This window comes from Oryza glaberrima, chromosome 1 (assembly GCF_000147395.1).
Source record: "Oryza glaberrima chromosome 1, OglaRS2, whole genome shotgun sequence".
NCBI lineage: Eukaryota > Viridiplantae > Streptophyta > Magnoliopsida > Poales > Poaceae > Oryza > Oryza glaberrima.
The window spans coordinates 2,694,308-2,716,144 of record NC_068326.1 but is presented as its reverse complement, the minus strand read 5'-3'; the positions used below and the strand labels follow the sequence as shown (position 1 = coordinate 2,716,144).

Below are 21,837 nucleotides of genomic sequence, written 5' to 3'. Positions count from 1 at the left end.
GGAAAACTAACTAGAGTAATTAATACTAGTTCTAGCGGTATCAGGCCAGGTAGAATCGTGTCACCCATATGAAGACCTAGTGTAAAGATGATGATATCAATATCAACACAACGTCGAATGAATATATATGTTTTATCGTCATTTTTCAAACTATATTTATAACAAATATTAAATCCCTGAATTACATGAAAAAATAGTTTTATAAAATTAATCTACTAATATAAATTTTGCATTTTAAATCTTGATAGTTTTACATATATTAATGATTTAAGCTTTTGAAGTTCGGCTGCACGTATTTTAAAACATCATCGTTCTCACCATAGAGGTAGGGTTATGTGCATCCATAGTTAATATATAAGTTTTTTTTCCGTATCTTAAAAAAGACAAATTTTACTATAGGACATCTAAAATTTATATAATTTGTTAGCAGACATCACAAAAATGTGTTGTAGCTAGAGAATACCCTAGAAAACTGGTAAACATTTTCGGACCAATTGAAAAGAGATTCTTGGAAAATACAAGAATGCCCCTAGGGCCACAAGCTTCTAACTTAGCATTGAAGTGAAAATTTTGAAATTATGCAACTCTCAATCTGCCACTACCCCAAATATATTGCTAGTATACATTATATTTCATCTTTTTTTGAATAGATGGCGGGAGAACTACCACTTTTGATTGATAAAGAAGGAGGTAAAGAGTTTGTGATTATTTGCAGGCAAAAGTGAGTGAAAAAAACACACAAGACCTACTCACATCATATTTCATCTTCATTTCAGCGTCAACTTAGAAGCTTGTAGCCCTAGGGCATTCTCGTCTTTTAAAAAAATTCTCTCTAATTAGCTTGGAATTGTTCTTCATAAATTATCAGTTTTTCGAGGTGTCCTCAAGCTTTAGCAAGTTTTTACGATGTTTACCAATAAATTACATAAAGTTGCGTATCCTATAAAAATTTGCCACGGTAGTCGGCTTGTGCATATTTCTACCTGCAATTAATTTGTTGTGACCATATTTTATTGTACTAAATAAATTTTGTAAAATTATAATAGCATGGTTCCAATTTTCCCAATAAAAATAACTGGATTGGTGAGTTGCAAATAACTGGTCCGGAGAGTTGTGTGGCCCATCCGCCCATGCATGACTGACGCGGTTGTTGTCACGACGACTCTGGCTAGTCCACCACCTGTTAGTGCTACGTTGTTAGTGTTAGAGCAAGTATAATAGTAAGCTATAAGCCTACTATATAAAAATTTATATGGAGATGAGAGGTAGAAAAATTTTAAGGGGATTGGCTGAGAGCTAGCTTAACACAATCTCCAAGACAATACATTAAATGCATAAGTGAGAGATAGAGAGGTGAAGAAGGGGTGAAGCTTCGAACCCAGATAATCTAGCCCACTACCTTGTGGAGCTAACCAGAAGACCCTGTCCGTTTCTCTAGGGAGAAAATTTAAAAAAGGCAGTAAATTCCGGGCCTGCTAGTACTGCCATTGGTGTATATATACACAGTACACAAGGCACACCAGGTTTCACCCCTCGAAGCTAGTTCTCCTATAAACCACTCCAAGTTGATCGGCGATTACATGTCGTCCCCAATTGCAATTGGTCGTCATGAGCCACCGCCATTGCTAGTACTATACCTGTTGATCCATCTCCTGTTAGGCTTCCAACAGCTCTGCTACTCCCTTGGCACGCACAGCAATAACCGGATTACTGCTGCCATGCCGCTCCCGTGCTTGCCGGACCAGGCGGCGGCGCTGCTCCGGTTGAAGCGCTCCTTCACCATCACCAACGACTCCGAGTGCACCCTCGCGTCGTGGCGGGCCGGCACGGACTGCTGCCGCTGGGAGGGCGTCCGCTGCGGCGGCGCCAACGGCGACGGCCGCGTGAGAAGCCTCGACCTGGCAAGGTGTTTCTTGGAGAGTGCAGCAATTGACCCTGCACTTTTCGATCTAACTTCACTCAGGTATCTTAACCTCGCACATAATGACTTCAATGGCTCGGAGCTCCGATCTACTGGGTTTGAGCGCCTCAAGCATCTCGCCCATCTCAACCTGTCCGATGCGAGCATCCAAGGCAAGATACCAGTTGGGATAAGGCACCTGACCAATTTGGTATCTCTTGACCTCTCCACAACATTTTATCTTCTAGATCAGGATGATCTGTTCCGCTCGTTTGGTACATGGTCAAATCCTTCTTGGTGGGTCGTAGAACCAAACATTGGGTCGCTAGTAGCAAATCACAGCAGTTTGAGAGAGCTTTATCTTGGCAGGGTGGACTTGTCTGACAACGGTGAAGATTGGTGCACTGCCTTAACAAACTCCAGTACTCCTCAACTCCAGGTTCTGAGTTTACGGCATTGCAGACTCTTTGGTCCCATCTGCACCTCTCTCTCTAGCACACACTCACTCACTGAGATTAATCTACAGTATAATGGCCTGTATGGTCCAGTTCCAGACTCCTTCGCTGATTTGCACTTCTTACGCGTTCTTGATCTTGCTGATAATGATCTTGAAGGATTGTTTCCAAAAAGAATATTACAAAACAGGAACTCAACAACTGTTCATATCAGCTATAATACCAACATCTACGGTTCTTTGCCCAATTTCTCACCAGACAGTAGCTTGACAACTTTGATTGTTAGCAGCACAAACTTCTCTGGTCCTATTCCCAGTTCCATAGGCAATCTCAAATCGTTGAACAAGTTGGGCGTTGCATCAAATGACTTTAGACAAGAGCTTCCCTCTTCAATTGGACAACTCACATCCTTAAAATTATTAGAGGCAACAGGAGCTGCTATAGTAGGAACTATACCTTCTTGGATCGCAAATTTAACCTCCTTGGTACTTCTCCGGTTCTCTAATTGTGGTCTATCTGGACCGATACCTTCTTCAATAGGTAATCTCAAGAACCTAACTAGATTAGAATTGTATAGGTGCAATTTTTATGGTACAATATCGCCACACATTTTCAATCTAACTCACTTAAAAGTAATGTATCTCCATTCGAACAACCTCACTGGTACTGTGGAGCTCAGCTCATTCTGGAAACTACCTCACCTCTTTAGTTTGAATCTTTCAGGCAACAGACTCACCATAGTAGATGGTGACGTTAGCTCTTCACATGTTAATAATATGAACATATTGCGTCTAGCATCATGTAACATGTCCAAGTTCCCTGATGCCTTGAGGCACATGAGTTTTATTCAATATCTTGACCTTTCAGACAATAAAATCCCTGGCGCTATACCTCAATGGGCATGGGAAACCTGGAGCCAGTTGGTTCTCCTAAACATATCACACAACAAATTCAGCAGCGTATAGGTCAATGCTCTTCCCGTTGATATAGAGTCTGTTGATCTCAGTTTTAACCAATTCGAAGGGCCTATACCCACACCTGCACCAGACCTTGCGTCGCTTGATTGCTCAAATAACCAGTTTTCATCCATGCCATTTAATTTTAGTTATCAACTTAGCGGTATTTGCTATTTCATGGCCTCTAGGAATAACCTGTCCGGAGAAATTCCATCATCGATTTGTGATGCAAGAAGCCTTGTGCTCCTTGATCTCTCTTACAACAATTTGAGTGGTTCTATCCCATCATGCTTGATTGAGAATACGAATTCCCTGAGCGCATTAAACTTGGAAGGGAATCAACTCACTGGAAAGTTACCACATAATATCAAGAAAGGCTGTGCATTTGAGGAATTGGATTTTAGCAAAAACTCAATCGAAGGACAGCTTCCCAGATCTCTAGTTGAATGCAGAGACTTGCAGGTTTTCGACATCGGAGACAATCAGATCAGTGACACTTTTCCATGTTGGATGAGTGTGCTTCCTAAACTTCAAGTCCTTGTTCTGAAGTCTAACAAGTTCTTCGGGATGGTTGGGCCTTCTGTTTTGGGAGAGCAAAACAATTGTGATTTCATGAAACTACGGATCCTTTCTTTGGCCTCAAATAGTTTCTCTGGCACACTGCCTATTAAGTGGTTCAAGACATTCAAATCCATGATGGTCAAATCTTCTGATGAATCACTGTCAATGGAAAATCAGTACAGTCGATTTTCACAGACATACCAGTTTACTGCTGCGATCACATATAAAGGGTATGACGTGACATTTTCAAAAATCTTGAGGACCCTTGTAACCATCGATGTTTCTGACAATGCACTCAATGGTACCATTCCCAAGTCGATCGGAGAGCTTGCTCTCCTCCGTGGGCTAAACATGTCACACAATACCCTCACAGGACCAATTCCATCTCAGCTTGGTGCTCTGCAGGAACTCGAGTCATTGGACCTCTCATCAAATGATCTTTCAGGGGAGATTCCACAGGAGTTAGCACTGCTACACTTCCTCTCAGTGCTGAACCTGTCCTACAACGCTTTGGTTGGGAGAATACCAGACTCACCCCAGTTGTCGAACAATCTCTCCTATCTGGGGAACATTGGCCTGTGTGGGTTTCCTTTGTCCAAGGAATGCAGCAACATGACAATGCTAAGCTCACATCCTTCAGAGGAAAAACATGTGGATGTTATACTGTTTCTATTTGTTGGACTTGGAGTTGGCATCGGGTTTGCTGTTATAATCGTTGTGACATGGGGAATCCGTATCAAGAAAAGGTCTCAAGACAACAGATTTTCGTTTTGGAAAAAAGTTCTCTGTATGTAAGATTACTTGTAAGCTGAAAATACGCCTATGCATTAGTTGCAACAGTTACGTTAAAACTATAGTGAAGCTGTAGTGATGCTATCAGGTTCTTGTATGCTGTATCCATGAATTGTGATGAGTTGGTTACGTTGTTTGTTCCATGACTACGTATAATGAAATATGTATTTGGGAATATATTTTGTTTTATTAGATTGTTTAAACAAGGTTGAAATAAGCCTCAATGTTCAATCCAAGAGGTCAAAAATTTATCTCTTAATTTAATCTACACTACTTCAAAAGACATTCTAGTGATGACGATGAATCTATCACTACTGCCATCACTCACATCCTCTCTGGCACAGAAAATGAAGCACACATTAGCGCATGATTAATTAAATATTAGCTAAAAAACTTTAAAATAGATTAATATAATTTTTTAAAGCAAATTTTCTATAGAATTTTTTAAAAAAAAACATATCGTTTAGCAATTTAGAAAGCATGTACTCGCGAAAAAGAGAGATGTGAAGTTGGAAAAGTAGACTAAAGAACACAGCTTAGCTCTAAAAATTGGCATATCATCTACATCTAATTTAATAGCCTACATATACAATAGTTTTATATAAACTAGCATGGTGGCGCGGCTAACATTATTATATTTTCTCTCATATAATAGCATATATGTTTTCTTATTATATTATTCAAATATATTAAAATGACAACATAATTTTAAATTTTGCAATAACTTTACAAAACTACTAATGTGTAATATTCATATTATATTTTATATACGTGTTAGTTATTAATTATTTTTAATATCAAATTTTAGTTATTTGTAAATTATATATATTCCTATATGGACTCTAGACTCGTCTTTTAATATTTCTTTTTTTAATTCCGAATTTTCTGTAAATTGTATTTCTATATAGACTCTATGCTCTTCTTCCAATATTATTTATTTTTATTTTTGTATTTTTATTATTTCTAATTGTATTTCTATGTGGACTCTAAACTCATCTTTCAATATTCTTTAATTTTTAATTTTGAATTTCAGTTACTTCTAAATTGTATTCCTATATTGACTTTAAATTCTTCTTCCCATATTTTTCTTAATTTCAAATTTTAGTTATTTGTAAATTGTATTTTTATACGGACTCTAAACTCTACTTTTAATTTTATTATGTTTATTTCAAATTTTAGTTAGTTTTAAATTCCTATATGGACTCTATACTCTACTTCTAATATTTCTTATTTTTAATTCCGAATTTCTATTTTTTTTATTAATTGTATTTCTATATGGACTCTATACTCTACTTCTAATATTCCTTATTTTTAATTCCAAATTTCTATTATTTCCTAATTGTATTTCTATATGGACTCTATACTGTACTTCTAATATTCCTTATTTTTAATTCCGAATTTCAGTTATTTCCTAATTGTATTTTTATATGGACTCTACACTCTACTTCTAATATTCCTTATTTTTAATTCCGAATTTCAATTATTTCCTAATTATATTTCTATATGTACTCTAGTCTCCTCTTCTAACATTCCTTATTTTTTAATTTCGAATTTCAACTATTTCTAAATTGTATTTCTATATGTACTCTAGTCTCCTCTTCTAACATTCCTTATTTTTTAATTTCGAATTTCAACTATTTCTAAATTGTATTTCTATATGGACTCTAGTCTCCTCTTCTAATATTTCTTTTTTTTTAATTCCGAATTTCAACTATTTCTAAATTGTATTTCTATATGAACTCTGCTTTCCTCCTTTTCTCCGTTTAATGTGAGAATTTCTAGGCCATGAGAGCGAACGTGGAGGCTCCTTTTTCTATTCCTTTAATAATATAACTAGCATGGTGGCCCGCGCAGATTGCGCGGCTAGTATTATTATATTTTCTCTCATATAATAGTATATATGTTTTCTCATTATATTATTAAAATATATTACAATGACAACATAATTTTAAATTTTGCAATAACTTTACGAAACTACTAATGTGTAATATTCATATTGTATTTTATATACGTGTTAGTTATTAATTATTTTTAATATCAAATTTTAGTTATTTGTAAATTATATATATTCCTATATGGACTCTAGACTCGTCTTTTAATATTTATTTTTTTTAATTCTATATTTTTATGATTTCTAATTGTATTTCTATGTGGACTCTAAACTCATCTTTCAATATTCTTTAATTTTTAATTTTAAATTTCAGTTACTTCTAAATTATATTCCTATATTAACTTTAAACTCTTCTTCCCATATTTTTATTAATTTCGAATTTTAGTTATTTGTACATTGTATTTTTATACGGACTCTAAACTCTACTTTTAATTTTATTATGTTTATTCCGAATTTTAGTTAGTTTTAAATTCCTATATGGACTCTATACTCTACTTCTAATATTCCTTATTTTTTAATTCCGAATTTCTATATTTTTCTTAATTGTATTTCTATATGGACTCTATACTCTACTTCTAATATTCCTTATTTTTAATTCCGAATTTCTATTATTTCCTAATTGTATTTCTATATGGACTCTATACTCTACTTCTAATATTCTCTATTTTTAATTCCGAATTTCAGTTGTTTCCTAATTGTATTTCTATATGGACTCTAGTCTCCTCTTCTAATAGTTTTTATTTTTTAATTACGAATTTCAACTATTTCTAAATTGTATTTCTATATGGATTCTAGTTTCCTCTTCTAATATTCCTTATTTTTTAATTCCGAATTTCAGTTATTTCTAAATTGTATTTCTATATAGACTCTGTTTTTTTCTTTTTCTCCGATTAATGTGAGAATTTATAGGCCATAAGAGCGAACGTGGAGGCTCCTTTTCTATTCCTTTAATAATATAATAGATAGATAGATTTATACTACCCGGCCCATTAATACTTGCTCCACATCTCATACACACTATCTTGAATTTCGTGTTACGGCTAGTTATTAATCTGTAGCCCGTTTTTTCTTCTCTCATCTCCTCTCTCCTCCATATGTTTTTGTAGCTACTTCCTCCGTTTCATATTATAAGACTTTCTAGTATTGTCCATATTCATATATATGTTAATGAATCTAGATATATATGTATGCCTAGATTCATTAACATATATATGAATGTGGGCAATGCTAGAAAGTCTTATAACCTGAAACGGAGAGAGTAGCTTACAACGCTCATTTGTACTTGGCCTAAGGTGCGCTGCATGAAGAATCTTGTTTGAATCAAGTAGAGGTAAATATTCTTTTTTTTAAACTAGTAGAACCCCTTTTTTTTCTATTTTGGATAATCTGTTGCAACGTATGGTATTTGGCTAGTAGAAGAAGAAATGGAACAAAAACCTAACCACCCGTTACAATGTATATATTCAGTTTGAAGTTATATGAGATACACCAATACATTTAGTCACAAGGAGCCTACGAAAGAAAGATTCTGACACAAGTATTTGCTTTGTATAACACACAAAACTCACTTTCAAATACAAACACAAACTGACACAAGTTTTCACCCTCCCACTCAAACTGACATACACATACTAACACACAAAACTCACTTTCAAATACAAATGTATCTGTCGCGCAATGCGCTAGTGCTCTGTAATTCAGGTGGCGAAGCTCTTCTCTCCAGTGATTTTTTAAAATAATCTTAAAATAAAAAAGCAGTGCTACACGTACTTAAAAAAAATCCTTACAAAAATTTTGCAAACAAGGTTATCAACCGTTTGATCTAGTCAAACGTTAGTTACAAAAAAAAAAAATCTAGATCCAATCACAATATGCCATATTGTTTGTAAAAAAATTGTAAGTGAAATGTATGTATAGCGTTTTCCCATCCAAAATCTAGTGGCCCAGTATTCCGGAGATTCTTATAAGGGTAGGGTATGTGTGTTCGTGTTGCCCCATCCCGCCCTTTTTAAAGTTTTTTTCTATTCACTTCTTAGACTTTTTGATTGTGTGCCCACGGACAGAGGTTGAAAATGTAATCCATTTCCATTATCTAAAAAAATGTGTGTTCGCGTTTATAGGGGTGAGTCTGTGCGCACTGTGAGCGCTTGCGTTTGTATTGTGTTTCTCAAAAAAAAAAATCTAATGGCACTAACATGTAGGGAATTCAGCTTAAGTTGATCGTTATGGCTAAACCGGCCTCCCAACCCGACACTGCCTAGGCACAAATAGGGTGGAAAAAAACATGGGCTTGCGATCTCAGCTCGGGCTTGGCTCGAGCTCGCTTAGCTCGGCTTGGCTTGAATGCCAAACGAGCCAAGCCTAAGCCTTCTTTTCAGCTCGTTTCTGAAACGAGCCGAGCCCGAGCTGGCTCGTGAGCTTAGGCCATCATGTATTTATATAGATGATTTTATTTTCTAGTGCAGTTATTATTTGTTAATATGTAATTTATCGTCTAGATTTTGATCAATTGAATATATAAAGTTATTTTAATTTTACATGTTGATGATTTGTTATTGCTTTTTTAATGATTACAAATTATATAACTTCAACGGAAGGCTCGCAAGCCAGCTCGAGCTGGCTCAAGCTAGGAAACGAGCTGAGCCGAGCTCATGTTTTAGCTCGTTTCCCTAACCGAGCCGAGCCAAGCCAAGCCTAGCTTGTTGCGAGCCATTGCAAGCCGAGCCAAATAGGCTCGAGCCCTAGATTAATCGGAGTGGCACGGTCCAACCTACACGATGGGCTGGGCCGTGCCCGCCCACTTGCTGCACCAATGGCCCAGGCACGAAAGCTCACCGTGCTCCTCCTTGAAAAAAGTATATTTTGCGTCCCTCATCTCTTTGGGCTATCTACTGTATGGCTAAAGTAAGTCTATTGTGCATCAGTTTATAAGGCTATTGTGGCTCCCTAATGTATTTGCATCCCAAAATCGTTGGACTGGGCCAGCCCATTGTGCTGAGGCAGAGGCCCAGGCATGGCCCAAAAGTCGGGCTGGGCCAGTATGGGCCCGACACCAGTCGGGCTGGGCCGTACTTGTGCCGTGCATCGGGCCCATGCCTTTTGGCCCACTATAGTTACTGATGTGTAATTTTCGGTATTGTACTGGGCTCGTTTACCCACGGACCTTGCTAATTTAGGCCCATTCGTAAGTTCCTCTAGCCCAACGGAAAAGGCCGTAACACGCATCGGACCGTGACACCTCATAACCTTGCAATCACATAGTTTAAGCCTCTCAAAAAAAAAAACATAGTTTAAGACCCCGTCATCGTCAGCCTTCAGATACTCATCCTGTCAATAGCAAAGTTTAAGCAGCCTCTCTCGTGTCACCACACTAAACAGCTTCCTACACCAATCAGCAGACGTGGACACCTCGAGGCCCAAACAACGTAATTAATTAACCGCCAGATACTGCCATTACAAGAGGCACCAAACTCTGCTTTGCCTTCTCTAATCGACGACTGTTAATCACCCAGCTCGTGACTAGTACACGCGTTGGCGAAGACAAAAAGACTTATCAAAGTACGAACGCTTAAGCTAACGAAGAACATCCTAGTGCAGACGCACAACGTTTAGTCAAAAGCTCTCCTGATTACTCTTCTCCAACATTTACGCCGTTCTAGAAAAAGAAAGATATTCCGCGACCCGACCCTGATGAAAAAGGCGACAAAACCACGGGCGCCAACGAAATTACATGCTGCTGATTGGGAAACGTAATTTTGTTAAGAAAATGTTTTGGCTTCTCGATCCCCAACGAAATGGCACACGCGTCCATTATATTTTTCTTAACAGTAGATAGGGGTAATACTCTGTTCACAGTTCGAATTTCTTTTGAATTTTGCAATAAGAAACTCGAAACGAGACGGTTTGGTACTTCGATCTGATTATTTCATTCTCTCGTCGTGTAGCGAAAGTCCACGGCCACAATACCTCTCATCTCGACTCATCCCATAATAATCCTACGTAGTACATACAGCATGCGCCACTTGTTTCTAGAAATTCAAAAACAAATCAGAAACATTTTTTCCACGCAAAAACAAAAAAAAAAAAGAAGCAAAAATCCATCGTATAAATTGCATCCGTTGCCATCCACTGGCCTCCAACTGTCCGACACGCCGAGAAAAAAAAAAAGAGGAAAAAAAAAAGCAACGAACCAACTTTTCTCCCAAGGAAACTTCTCCACTTCTCTCCTCGCTTCCGCCGCCTCCTCCGCCGCCGCCGACATGGACACCACGATCGGCTCGGTGCCGACGGCCTCCGACGCGGCGGCGCCCCCGCCGGCGCCCGCGGCTGCGACCGCGCCGAGGGAGGCCACGCTGGGGCGGCACCTCGCGCGGCGGCTGGCGGAGGTCGGGGCGCGCGACGTGTTCACGGTGCCGGGGGACTTCAACCTCACGCTGCTCGACGAGCTCGAGGCGGAGGCGGGGGCGGGGCACGGCGGGGTGCGGCTCGTCGGGTGCTGCAACGAGCTCAACGCGGCGTACGCCGCCGACGGGTACGCCCGCGCGCGCGGCGGAGGGGTCGGGGCGTGCGCCGTCACGTTCACCGTCGGTGGCCTCAGCGCCATCAACGCCGTCGCCGGCGCGTTCAGCGAGAACCTCCCCGTGGTGTGCATCGTTGGGGGGCCAAACAGCAACGACTACGGGAGCAACCGCATCCTGCATCACACCATCGGATTGCCTGATTTCACGCAGGAGCTCAGATGCTTCCAGACTGTCACTTGCTATCAGGTAATCCCAATCTTCAGGTTTCAGAGGTAGTATCCATTATCTAAAAAAAGGTTTCAGAGGTAGTAGCTTTCAGGATAAAAGTTGAACATGTTGTCTGTTGTTGTATGCGTGATGGGAGGTGTAAGATATGCATATCCGATTGTTAGTTTTGGGGATTTTTGTTAGAATTTAGGAGAAATAGTTGTGTTTAGTTCTGGGAATAGTTCATATTCAAATCAGGGGAAGGTCCATCGGTACTGGGAATCGCTTGTTTAGTTCTAACTTTGTAAGAACTGAATTTTGTTCTGTATCCGGTCAATTCACAACAATGCATTCCTGAGCGTACAATTCATCTTTGTTGTGCAGCACATTATATTGCCAGCTATAGGTTATGCCAGAAATTTGTAAGTTTTGGTAGTAAAAAAATTTAGATATGAACAGATACACCATCTCTTGAGCTCAAGACCAAAAACAGGCCTTCTTAGAGTAGTACACTTTTTTTTTCAGAAGCTCTAGCAATTTTGCTGCCTTGAGAAAAAAAAAAACATTGATCTTGCAATGCTTGTTACCTGCTACATCGATTATTTGTTTTGATTGGTGAGTCAACTATAGTACTCTATATTAGATCAAGTATATTAGTTGTCGTTTGGAATCTGCCACCTGTGTGTGCGTACATTTATTTCTTCATATAACTGCATTTAAGGACAAAAAAAGATTTTTAGAATCCAAACTTCTGCTTTAGAATCCAAATGTAAATCTACAGGATTCCGTAGGAAAAGATAAGACGCGAGTCATATAATTATTTTGATGCAGATTTTTCCTAGGATTTTATCTCATTTTAATAATATTTCACAGGCAGTGGTGAACAATTTGGAGGATGCACATGAGCAGATTGATGCTGCCATCTCCACTGCAATAAAGGAGAGCAAGCCTGTTTACATAAGCATCAGCTGCAACCTCCCCTCTATCCCACATCCCACCTTTAGCCGCCACCCTGTTCCTTTCTTCCTGTCCCCAAGGTTAGCAAGCATGGTTCTTCTAAATGTGCATAAGAAATGATGAGGTGACAATGGGTTGCATTTGCTGATGTGGATTAATTGTTTATTTGTCAGACTATCAAACCAGATGAACCTGGAGGCAGCAGTGGAAACTGCTGCAGCTTTCTTGAACAAAGCCGTTAAGCCAGTCCTCGTTGGTGGACCAAGACTGAGGGTGGCCAAAGCATGCAAATCCTTTGTAGAGCTGGCTGATGCCTGTGGTTATCCTGTTGCGGCCATGCCTTCTGCAAAGGGTCTTGTGCCAGAGCACCATCCTAGGTTTATTGGCACGTACTGGGGTGCTGTGAGCACTCCATTTTGTGCTGAGATCGTCGAGTCAGCTGATGCATATCTATTTGCTGGCCCAATATTTAATGACTACAGCTCGGTTGGATACTCACTACTTCTCAAGAAGGAGAAGGCCATCATCGTCCAGCCAGACCGGGTGGTGATAGGTCATGGGCCTGCATTTGGGTGTGTTCTGATGAAGAACTTCCTGCATGCACTTTCAGCACGGCTGAAGAAAAACACGGCTGCATATGAGAACTATCGTCGGATTTATGTGCCTCCAGGTGAACCTCCTTTGTCTGAGCCTGGAGAGCCATTGAGAGTGAATGTACTTTTCCAGCATATTCAGAAAATGTTGTCAGCCAACTCGGCTGTCATTGCTGAGACTGGAGACTCTTGGTTTAATTGCCAGAAGCTAAAGCTACCAGAGGGCTGTGGGTAAGTTCCTGTTGAAGCTAAATAGTTGCATGTCATATATTTTACTAAGCTTGTTATAGGTCCTGCCTGATAGTTTCTTATAGAATTGACTCCTATTTTTTGGTGTTTAAAATTAGTTCCTGTAGGACTGTAGCTAGAGGCATATTTCTCTGAATTTCTGATACTACTTACATAGTTAAGTCGTTTTCACCGTGAAGTCTTGAATACATATTAGATATTAAAAAATGTTTTCTCTTGACAGGTACGAATTTCAAATGCAATATGGATCAATTGGTTGGTCGGTAGGCGCAACTCTGGGATATGCACAGGCTGCTAAGGATAAGCGAGTCATTGCTTGCATCGGAGATGGAAGCTTTCAGGTACCAAAAATTTAGAACGGTCAAATGTTGCCTTTGTCAAGTTCTGTAAACTATGCGGCAAACAACAACTTAATTTGACTGGAACTCAGGTGACGGCACAAGAAGTGTCGACAATGCTTCGTTGGGGGCAGAAAAGCATCATCTTCCTCATAAACAATGGAGGGTACACCATCGAGGTGGAGATCCATGACGGTCCTTACAATGTCATCAAGAATTGGAACTACACCGGTGTGGTGGAAGCGTTCCATAATGGCGAGGGGAAGTGCTACACGGCAAAGGTCAGTGCTGCAATAGTAGTCTTGTAAACCATATTACCATGGTTAGAAATATCACATCACAATGACATTTTGCATTATGGGTCCTGCAGGTCCGAACTGAGGAGGAGCTGAAGGAAGCGATTGAGGAAGCTCAGGGACCTAAGAAGGACTGCTTGTGCTTCATAGAGGTCATCGTACACAAGGATGACACCAGTAAGGAGCTTCTTGAGTGGGGCTCCAGGGTTTCTGCTGCAAATAGCCGCCCGCCAAATCCTCAGTGAGTACGTCAGATATCCGACTTGCCATGTTTTGATTAGGAAAATGTGAATTTCAGTGGTCTTCGAATAAGTTGCGCATGTAATTAGCCGCTGTTGTAAGTGTTGTAAGTGGTTAGAAATGATTTCAGACTCTCATACCTGTATTGTTGTCAATAAATCTGAAATCGATTTTTGGTTGCCCTTCCATGTTCCAACTGAGACTGACTTTGCATTGTACATGGGATGTTGTTCTGGAGAGTTAGGAACAGGTTTGAGGCTTCCCTTGATTGTCAACCAATGAGAACAGCATCTCTCATTAAAAAAACAGGCTAAACAATAGATCAATTTCTGTTTGAGAAAAAATGGTTCCATGAAGTTCAAACTTGAATGTTTCAATAAGATTAAGTATTTGTTTTTTTCCTATTTTTCTCCAAACCACTCTTTTGCTGCATGGATTTATTTTTATTTTTTAAAAAAGAAGTCAAAAGCTTTGCCTAGTATATATTAATAGAGCAGGAGAAAACAGACAAAACAAGGGTCTATTTATAGGGTCCTGTCAAGAAAAAAGCTAGAGCCCGCAAAAGAAGAATTACAGGGGCTCTCCCAACGGGGTTAACTCTGCGAGGTTTGAAGCTCCCCCCTCGACCTAGGCCATGGCCACTTCCTTGATTTTTGCGATGATGGTGGCCGGAGTGGTGGCGACTTGACGAAAAATCTTCGCATTCCTCTCACACAAAAGTTCCCATGCCACCAGGATTATTAGCGATTTTAAAGATCCTTTGGGGTTATGCGGCGTGTGTAGCATCCAATGCCACCATTCCTCCACCAAAGTGCGTGCATCCCAATCTTGCATTCCAAGGTCTATGCTAGCCTAGTGTTGCATCCTTCTGGAGTGTCTACAATTTGCAAGGAGGTGTACTGCCATTTCCTGAGCCACTCTATAGAGAGAACAAACCTGTTCGTTTTGCCAACCTCTCTTTTGCAGTCTATCCACTATCCAAACCCTATTTTGAATGACCAAGCATGTGAAGAATTTACACTTTAGTGACACCCAAGACTTCCAGATTATTTAACTAAAAATTGTTCCTACCACTCCTACGAATTAGAGCCGATAAGCCGACTTCGTCATGTACTCCCCATTAGCTGTGAGTCTCCAAATGATAGTGTCTCTCTAGTGTCTCAGGGGGGCTATTCTCTGGATCATGGTCTAGAGCTCGACATACTGCCTAAGGTGCTCCACCGTTATGATTTGTAGTAGTCGAATGTCACGAATCCAGGTCAGAGGAAAGGGCCTTGCAGACTGTTCTGTTCTTTTGCCTTGAGGCTGCGTAGATGGCCGGTGCAATTGTCTTGGGTATCTTTGTTTTCGAGCCAATGCGAGTGCCAGAAACTCGTCATCTTCCTATCAACGAGGGTGATGGTCATGGCTGCTATCAATTTGGTCGTTGGGTACCGGGTAGGGATGCAAGCGGGCCAACCCGCTTATAGGCAAAATTAGTGAGTAACCTGCGGGTTACCTATTAATTTGATCTATAAATGGATTTATGGGTTGATCCACTTACATCTCTACGACGCGGCAAGCCGAGTCATGACGTGAAAATCCAATCCTTGGATTACCCTTTATTCAACATATAAGTAGGTTCGTGGATCGGTCCACTTGCATCCCTAGTGCCGGGGTGCCGGTCCACGGTTCCTCCGGCATGGATTTATCATAGAGTCTGTAAGCACACGCTTGAAAGTTGCATACGGCGGGTAGGAAAAACTAGCCCCGAAAACAGAACTAAAGACAAGGTAGTTCCTATTCTAAAATGAGCCAGCCAATCCATATTCAAAAGGTGTTACGTTGTCAGTCGTTCTACGCAAACACGCAAGCTGAATTGTCAAGCTTATCATGTGACTTCCCAGAAGAATATTTCTGTACACACAGTCATACACAATGCAAACCCTGTGCCATATGATCTTGTCAGTTGATTGCAACCACTAGCACTAGCAACAGTTCAGACATCAATTCTGTCACAGCAATTTCAGGCACACAATTCTCAGGCCTATATAGCTCTCATTTCATACATATTCTCAGCTAGTAGAAAAATAAAATCGAAATCCCCAGAAGAGGAACAAATCTATATGGACATAATTGAGCAATGTGACTCCAGGATCCTCTGCCTCTTGCTCTGAAAGTGACTGCTGCCATATACCAATTCAGGAGAGGCAACCTTGGCTAGTGCCTGCCTGACAGCCTCCTTCAGAGACTTGAGGCTCACACCACCTGCAATGCCTTCCTCCCTGCACAATATGAACACATGCTGCACCCTTCCTCCCAGAGATGTCATCTCTGCTCTGACCATCCTCAGCCTCAGGCCATGGAATGCGTGGGTGATCCCGGCGATGAGGTCCGGCCGGTCGTCGCAGCTGATGGAAGCCTTGATGTACAAGGTCTTGTGGTTGCCGGCGACGGCGGTGGCGGCGGCGGCGGCGTCTCCGGTGAAGCATTCGATGGAGACTTCGTTGGTCTCTGGAGGGAGAGGTGTTCTTTGTGTGATCTCACTTGCTTTCCTCTTCAGGTCCTTCACTTGGTCCACCACTCTGGCTAACAAGGTGGCTTTGTCCATCTGCAGTGCAGAAAATTTTTTTTAAGAAAATTTGTGTTCAGGAGTCATGGCATTCTAGGCTTGTAGCATTTGTCCTATGAGGGAATTCCAAACTACTTATTAGAAAAGGAGTGTTGAAATGTGAACAAATGTGGGCCTGAAGATTTCTTTCAGATGACTTTTTCTTGGTTTCGACTTTCTTGCAAGTATCAAAGTTCTACACGAACTACGACAGAAAAACAGTTTTTTAAATAGATTCTAACTTCTCTCTTCTTTAGCTTCAACAATTATGTTAGCTAACAAGATCACAAAAAAAAAGTTTAAAGTGAAACATCTCTGATGAACTGCGAGCAAACTCTCTGAAATGGCTCAGATGCTGATGCATATTTTTTTCTTTCTGAATGCTTCACAACTGAAGGTAAAAACATGCACAAACCTGCTTAGTATCAGGGATCATTCTCCTCAGTGTGGTCAGATGAGCATTGATCCTCTCTCGCCGCCGCCGTTCAGCCTCGCTGTGGATCTTCAACGCTCTCGCCTCCGTCGCGCTTCTCCCTGACCCCGACGAGGACGACATCTCCGGCGGCACGGCCGGCGGCGCCGAGTTGGCCTGCCGGGGCAGCAGAATTGGGCCTCTGTACACTGAAGGATTACAGCCATCGTATGGCTGCAGCTCTTGCAGCTTCTTGCCTTCTTGCAGTTGCAGAGGTTGGCATTCAGCCATTCAAACCTGCATCCTACTGAGTTTTACCTACTGGTTCTTGTCGGCTGTCACTGCGGTAACAGGGGAAAATGAGATGGATCAGATGAAGAAACAGCATCAAGAGCAACTGCAGTTGTCAAGAAATGATGCAGCAAAGCAAGGAAAACGAAGTGAAAGTGAGATGGAGCTTACAATAGCTAGTGCAAACAGCGTCTTGTTATCTCGTTTCTAGGGTGGAATGGGGCGAGAGATATGCTTGTGTGTGAGATTTGATCACTTCATGTACATGATAATTGGTATGCTAAGTGTTCTACACTTTTTACTGGCCAACCACCCTATATATGCATGTCCCTTTTTCTTACATGTGTCCCCCACAAAGACTAAGAGAAAGCTTCTTTGGATTGGCATGGTTTGTCCTCCTGGGCCCACTGGATGAGGTGGCATGCATGAGTGTGTCATGAGTAGGATGTGTAGGAAAAGTCTGACAAATGGTTTATGAGTCTGTTCTGATAAGGATTCAGATGATTTCAGACTGTAACCAACCAATATGTCGTGACAGGATAACTGTATCATGAAAATTTTATCGTGGGTAACTCCCTAGTAATAATTACTAAATGCCATTTTCTCCAGTCAGATAGTGTGTAAAGTATTTTGTGCTTTGCCAGGGTGAAAAGGGTACACAGATGTACACAAAGAACTGAAGTGTTAAGAGCAATGGTTTGCACTGACTTGTCAGTAATTATCTGTGGTATAAGATATCTTTCTTGTTGCGTAAACTTGATGAATTACCCTTTGGACATGTGATCGGCCAAGGACTTCTGAAAACAATGGATATCAGGCAGCAGGGAGGCCACAAGAGTCCTCTTCTTGAATTGGTTAGTTCGTCAGAAAAAGTCATGCAATTCATTGACTAATGTTTCAAGCATTTCTTCCGAACGAGACAGAGGGATAGAGACACGATTAAATGAGTTTTCATGGAGTACAGACTCCAACAGTGACAGTCTTGGCCTTTAGCTGAAGCAAAACATCTCTCTTTCACACTCAATTAACAAGCAACTTCGCAGGAGAGAAGCCTTTGGATCCTTTATGAAATGATTGACGGGTCTTGTGCTTATGCATATGATTCAGTTTCAACACTGTCATCGAATGCGTCAATTTTCCTATCTGAAACTCACAGAAGAAACACTGTTCACTCGAACTTATCTTCTGATGGTTGCTGTGTTTATGTCTTCTTGTCCCACTACCCAATTTTTCCAATGACAACATGTGAGGTCAGAATTAACGTCGAATGTTAGTCAGTTTTGTCCCAAATTCCCAATACTTCATTCAGACTACTCTTCAGAAGGATCTGACATGCACAATTGATCCAAAAGATGCCAAGATTCAAAAGATTCAAGAACAGCTAGAAAAGATGCCAAGATTCAAAAGATTCAAGAAATTAAACTGGGGGATGGCTCTCATGGTCTCATTGGCTTAGTATTCCGGTAGCTTTGCATGTAAACTTGGGACTTTGGGAGTTCATCACCAGGAGGTCGACAAGCTGCCCAAGAAGCCGCAAATAAGCACTGTTCGTGAGAGAGGGAGACGACAAATCGATTGCATGATTTACTCGTCCCTTTGTGCCTGCGCTGGCGGGTTTTTGGATTCTGAAATCACTCCACACTATGATGATTGATGTGTTCTTTCTTGTCCTTTTTGAGATAACTGAAGAAAACATCTCCCCAGGAGTAACCTTATGAACGAATTGTTTGGAGATCTCTGTGTGAGGTGACATGTGACGCTTGATGAGGAAACATGTTCTGATGATGTTTGAAACTTCTCCAAGTTAGTGCACGTAAAACGAGAAAGCTATTAACACATAATTAATTAACTTTTAATTATTACAAACTTAACAAATGGATATATTTGATATTTTCAAGCGATCTTTATATAAAAAATTTTCGTACAGAACATACCGTACAGTAGACTAGTCAGAGAAACCTTTTGACCATGTGGTAAAATTCTCATCAGGCAAAAACTTCCATACATGTAAAACATAAATTCGACTATGAAAGTGTTATATTATCCGAAAAAAAAACGAGTACTAGAAGTTTTGTTAATTAATTCCAGACACTGGAAAATCACAGCTAAAAGCCTGAAAGAGAGAAACTTGCCGGTCATATCTCAGAGTAGTTGTAACTTGTATGCAAGTTCCATGTGCATTTAGCCAAACTGGCTTTTGAACTAATGTAACCTTGTTCTAGAGGATCTTTTGACGTTCTGGGCCGATGAAAACTGCCCCCTTTCGGATGCGCTAGGTATAGTCATTCCTCCTTTTTGACAAAATATACAAGACGGTAATGGCACACCTCATTCGCCATGACACGCACTTTGTTACACCTTTAGTGCTATACCTTTTCTCTCTCTTTATGCCAAACTAGTATTTTTACGACGACTCAACGAATGCAATGCAAAACCTTCCAGAAATAAGTATATATCTGGACTAAAAAATCATAGGAAAATTGATTATTTGTCGGTCGTAAAGGTGTTGCATGCGGATGATTTTCCCGATTATTTTGTCCCTGCTTGTTGCACACATGCAAGCTGCACTGCTGAAGTGTACTTTTCAAGGGTGTATGTAAAAGGTATGCCGATAATTTTTTTCTTAAAATATATGCTAGATATAATATAGTATAATTCATATGTAATTGTAGTGTATGTAAGGTATAATTTTAATTCAAATAAGAAAAGTATGCTTGCTCATTTGGTTAGAGCGACTGTGTCGACATATTTAGTGGATTGGAAATCGATTAATATATATACTCCTTTAAAAAAGACTTTAATGGTGGTGCTAGTGAATATGTGGACCCACTCTAATTGTAACTTTTACACATTACCCCTCAAAACTTCTTAACATCTCTACTATTATAAAAATTAATGATGTTTTTGTCGGTGCTTTGGTACGTCATTCGTATATGAGTCGGTTTTTAAGTTCGTCTGCTGTTGGAAATACATATCCGTATTTGAGTCAGTATTTAGATTCATTCGCTTTTGGGAATATAGAATGAGTCGTATAAGAAATCTCTTTAAAAAAACTAACATACTAACTTGAGGCGATCGAAATCCTAAATTTCTAATTGAAGCTCATAATTTTCTAAAAAAGTATATATCCAAACAAATTCCCACAGTGAATTTCATCTTAGCTAAACAGTATAACAATAACAAGATTAAAGTAGCTTTCACCCGTTACAACGCACGGGCATTTTTCTAGTATAGAAAACAATTAAATCTATCATATATAATTAAATTGAGGTGAGTATTGCTGGTAGCAAAAGGATTGGTAACATATTGATGAAAATATGCTTTTATTTATCTTAGGAAATATTATGATATTTTCTATTTATCCGTAGCAAATAACAATCAAGTATTTCTAAATAAAATGTGTCGAAAGATTTTTTTTAAGCCTTTCTGTTTTCGAAAGACGAACTGGACACAGCCAGGCCGGCCCAAAAGCCAAGCCCGTAGACTCTTTTTTCGATTTTTTTCCACCAGCTAGAGAGGCCGATGGAGAGAGAAAGGCTTACGTTACGGCCCATCGGCTAAGCACCCACATGTCGCGCTCGCGCGCATCCACGGATCAGCCGACGGCAGACACGGTACGTACGTGTTCCGCTTCGCTTTTCACCACGGCGAGCGGCGACACCGCCACCCGTCGCGCGGTGAAACCCACCTCCCCTTCCCAGTTCCCTCCCCGCGGCCGCCGCGTGTTTACCCGTGATCTGACCCCGCGCGCGCGTGCCACCCGCGCATGGCCACCACGCCGCCTGCTGCTGCTGCCTCGGTTAAACGGCCGCGGCTACGTACGTACGTAGCAGCGGCGCATGCGCGCGGCGTGGTGCGTGTCGTGCTCATCACATCGGCCTCCGTATAAGTAGAGCGTCGAGCAGCGCAAAGCGGAGGCATCTCGCTGCGCAAACCATAGCATACATATCACGAGCCGTTGGTTGGTTTAGTACGTAGAGAAGCTAGCGTAGAGCAACGCATCGATGGCGCAGCAGGCGGAGAAGACGGCGGAGCTGCAGGACCCGGAGATCCGGGCGGAGCTGGACCGTCGCGCCCGCGACGACGGCAAGACCGTCATCAAGAGTGGCACCGGCGGCAAGAGCCTCGACGCCCAGGAGCGCCTCGCCGAAGGCCAGTGGCCTTTTTATGTTTCTTCTCTCTTTCGTGCTATATCTTTTACACGCTCTGATCGATTTGACGTGTTAAGATTGGCGTAATAGTGTGATAATATACGTGTGTAGGGCGTAAGAAGGGAGGGCTGAGCCGCACGACGGAGTCCGGCAAGGAGCGCGCCGACGACGACACCGGCGCCGTGCTCATCGAGCCCGACGACAAGATGCTCAAGGAGGCCAAAAAGAACCTGGGCCGCAAGTGAGACGTGTACTAGCGCACGTGTTGTGTTGCTCATGTAGTAGTAGTGTACTAGTGTATGCATTTCCCTTGGTGTATCCATGTGCATGCATGGCAGGTGTACGTATTAGTATTACTCTACGTGACGTGTAAGCTATGCTGGCTACAAAATTTTGGTCCCTGGGATTATATTGTAGCCATATGTATGTATGTATGTA

General features: G+C 40.9%; 3 protein-coding genes and 1 pseudogene across 3 annotated transcripts; 3 read left to right on the top strand and 1 right to left on the bottom strand.

The window, feature by feature from the left end:
- Positions 1-1,718: 1,718 nt before the first annotated feature.
- LOC127785779 (receptor like protein 22-like) lies at positions 1,719-4,810 on the top strand (annotated as a pseudogene).
- Positions 4,811-10,710: 5,900 nt separating this feature from the next.
- On the top strand, positions 10,711-14,198 carry LOC127755590 (pyruvate decarboxylase 2-like). Its single transcript, XM_052281308.1, has 6 exons — positions 10,711-11,321; positions 12,156-12,319; positions 12,413-13,063; positions 13,305-13,422; positions 13,512-13,700; positions 13,790-14,198. Exons 1-6 carry the CDS (start codon positions 10,815-10,817, stop codon positions 13,958-13,960), a joined length of 1,800 nt encoding a protein of 599 aa, XP_052137268.1. The 5' UTR covers positions 10,711-10,814; the 3' UTR covers positions 13,961-14,198.
- Positions 14,199-15,794: 1,596 nt separating this feature from the next.
- Positions 15,795-17,558, bottom strand: LOC127753755 (putative transcription factor bHLH107). Its single transcript, XM_052279183.1, has 3 exons — positions 17,420-17,558; positions 16,961-17,298; positions 15,795-16,545 (listed from the first exon to the last, which is right to left on the bottom strand). Exons 2-3 carry the CDS (start codon positions 17,246-17,248, stop codon positions 16,057-16,059), a joined length of 777 nt encoding a protein of 258 aa, XP_052135143.1. The 5' UTR covers positions 17,249-17,298; positions 17,420-17,558; the 3' UTR covers positions 15,795-16,056.
- A 3,694-nt stretch (positions 17,559-21,252) lies between these two features.
- LOC127767120 (em-like protein) lies at positions 21,253-21,644 on the top strand. Its single transcript, XM_052292352.1, has 2 exons — positions 21,253-21,400; positions 21,511-21,644. The coding sequence occupies exons 1-2, from the start codon at positions 21,253-21,255 to the stop codon at positions 21,642-21,644; spliced, it is 282 nt and encodes a 93-aa protein (XP_052148312.1).
- Positions 21,645-21,837: the final 193 nt, after the last annotated feature.

Coding starts and splice junctions, on each gene's coding strand:
- LOC127755590 (XM_052281308.1), top strand. CDS start 10,815: ATGGACACCACGATCGGCTCGGTGCCGACGGCCTCCGACGCGGCGGCG. Junction 13,064..13,304: donor AAGCTACCAGAGGGCTGTGG/GTAAGTTCCTGT, acceptor TTCTCTTGACAG/GTACGAATTTCAAATGCAAT. Junction 13,423..13,511: donor TCGGAGATGGAAGCTTTCAG/GTACCAAAAATT, acceptor ACTGGAACTCAG/GTGACGGCACAAGAAGTGTC.
- LOC127753755 (XM_052279183.1), bottom strand. CDS start 17,248: ATGGCTGAATGCCAACCTCTGCAACTGCAAGAAGGCAAGAAGCTGCAA. Junction 16,546..16,960: donor TGATCCCTGATACTAAGCAG/GTTTGTGCATGT, acceptor TCTGCACTGCAG/ATGGACAAAGCCACCTTGTT.
- LOC127767120 (XM_052292352.1), top strand. CDS start 21,253: ATGGCGCAGCAGGCGGAGAAGACGGCGGAGCTGCAGGACCCGGAGATC. Junction 21,401..21,510: donor CCAGGAGCGCCTCGCCGAAG/GCCAGTGGCCTT, acceptor ATACGTGTGTAG/GGCGTAAGAAGGGAGGGCTG.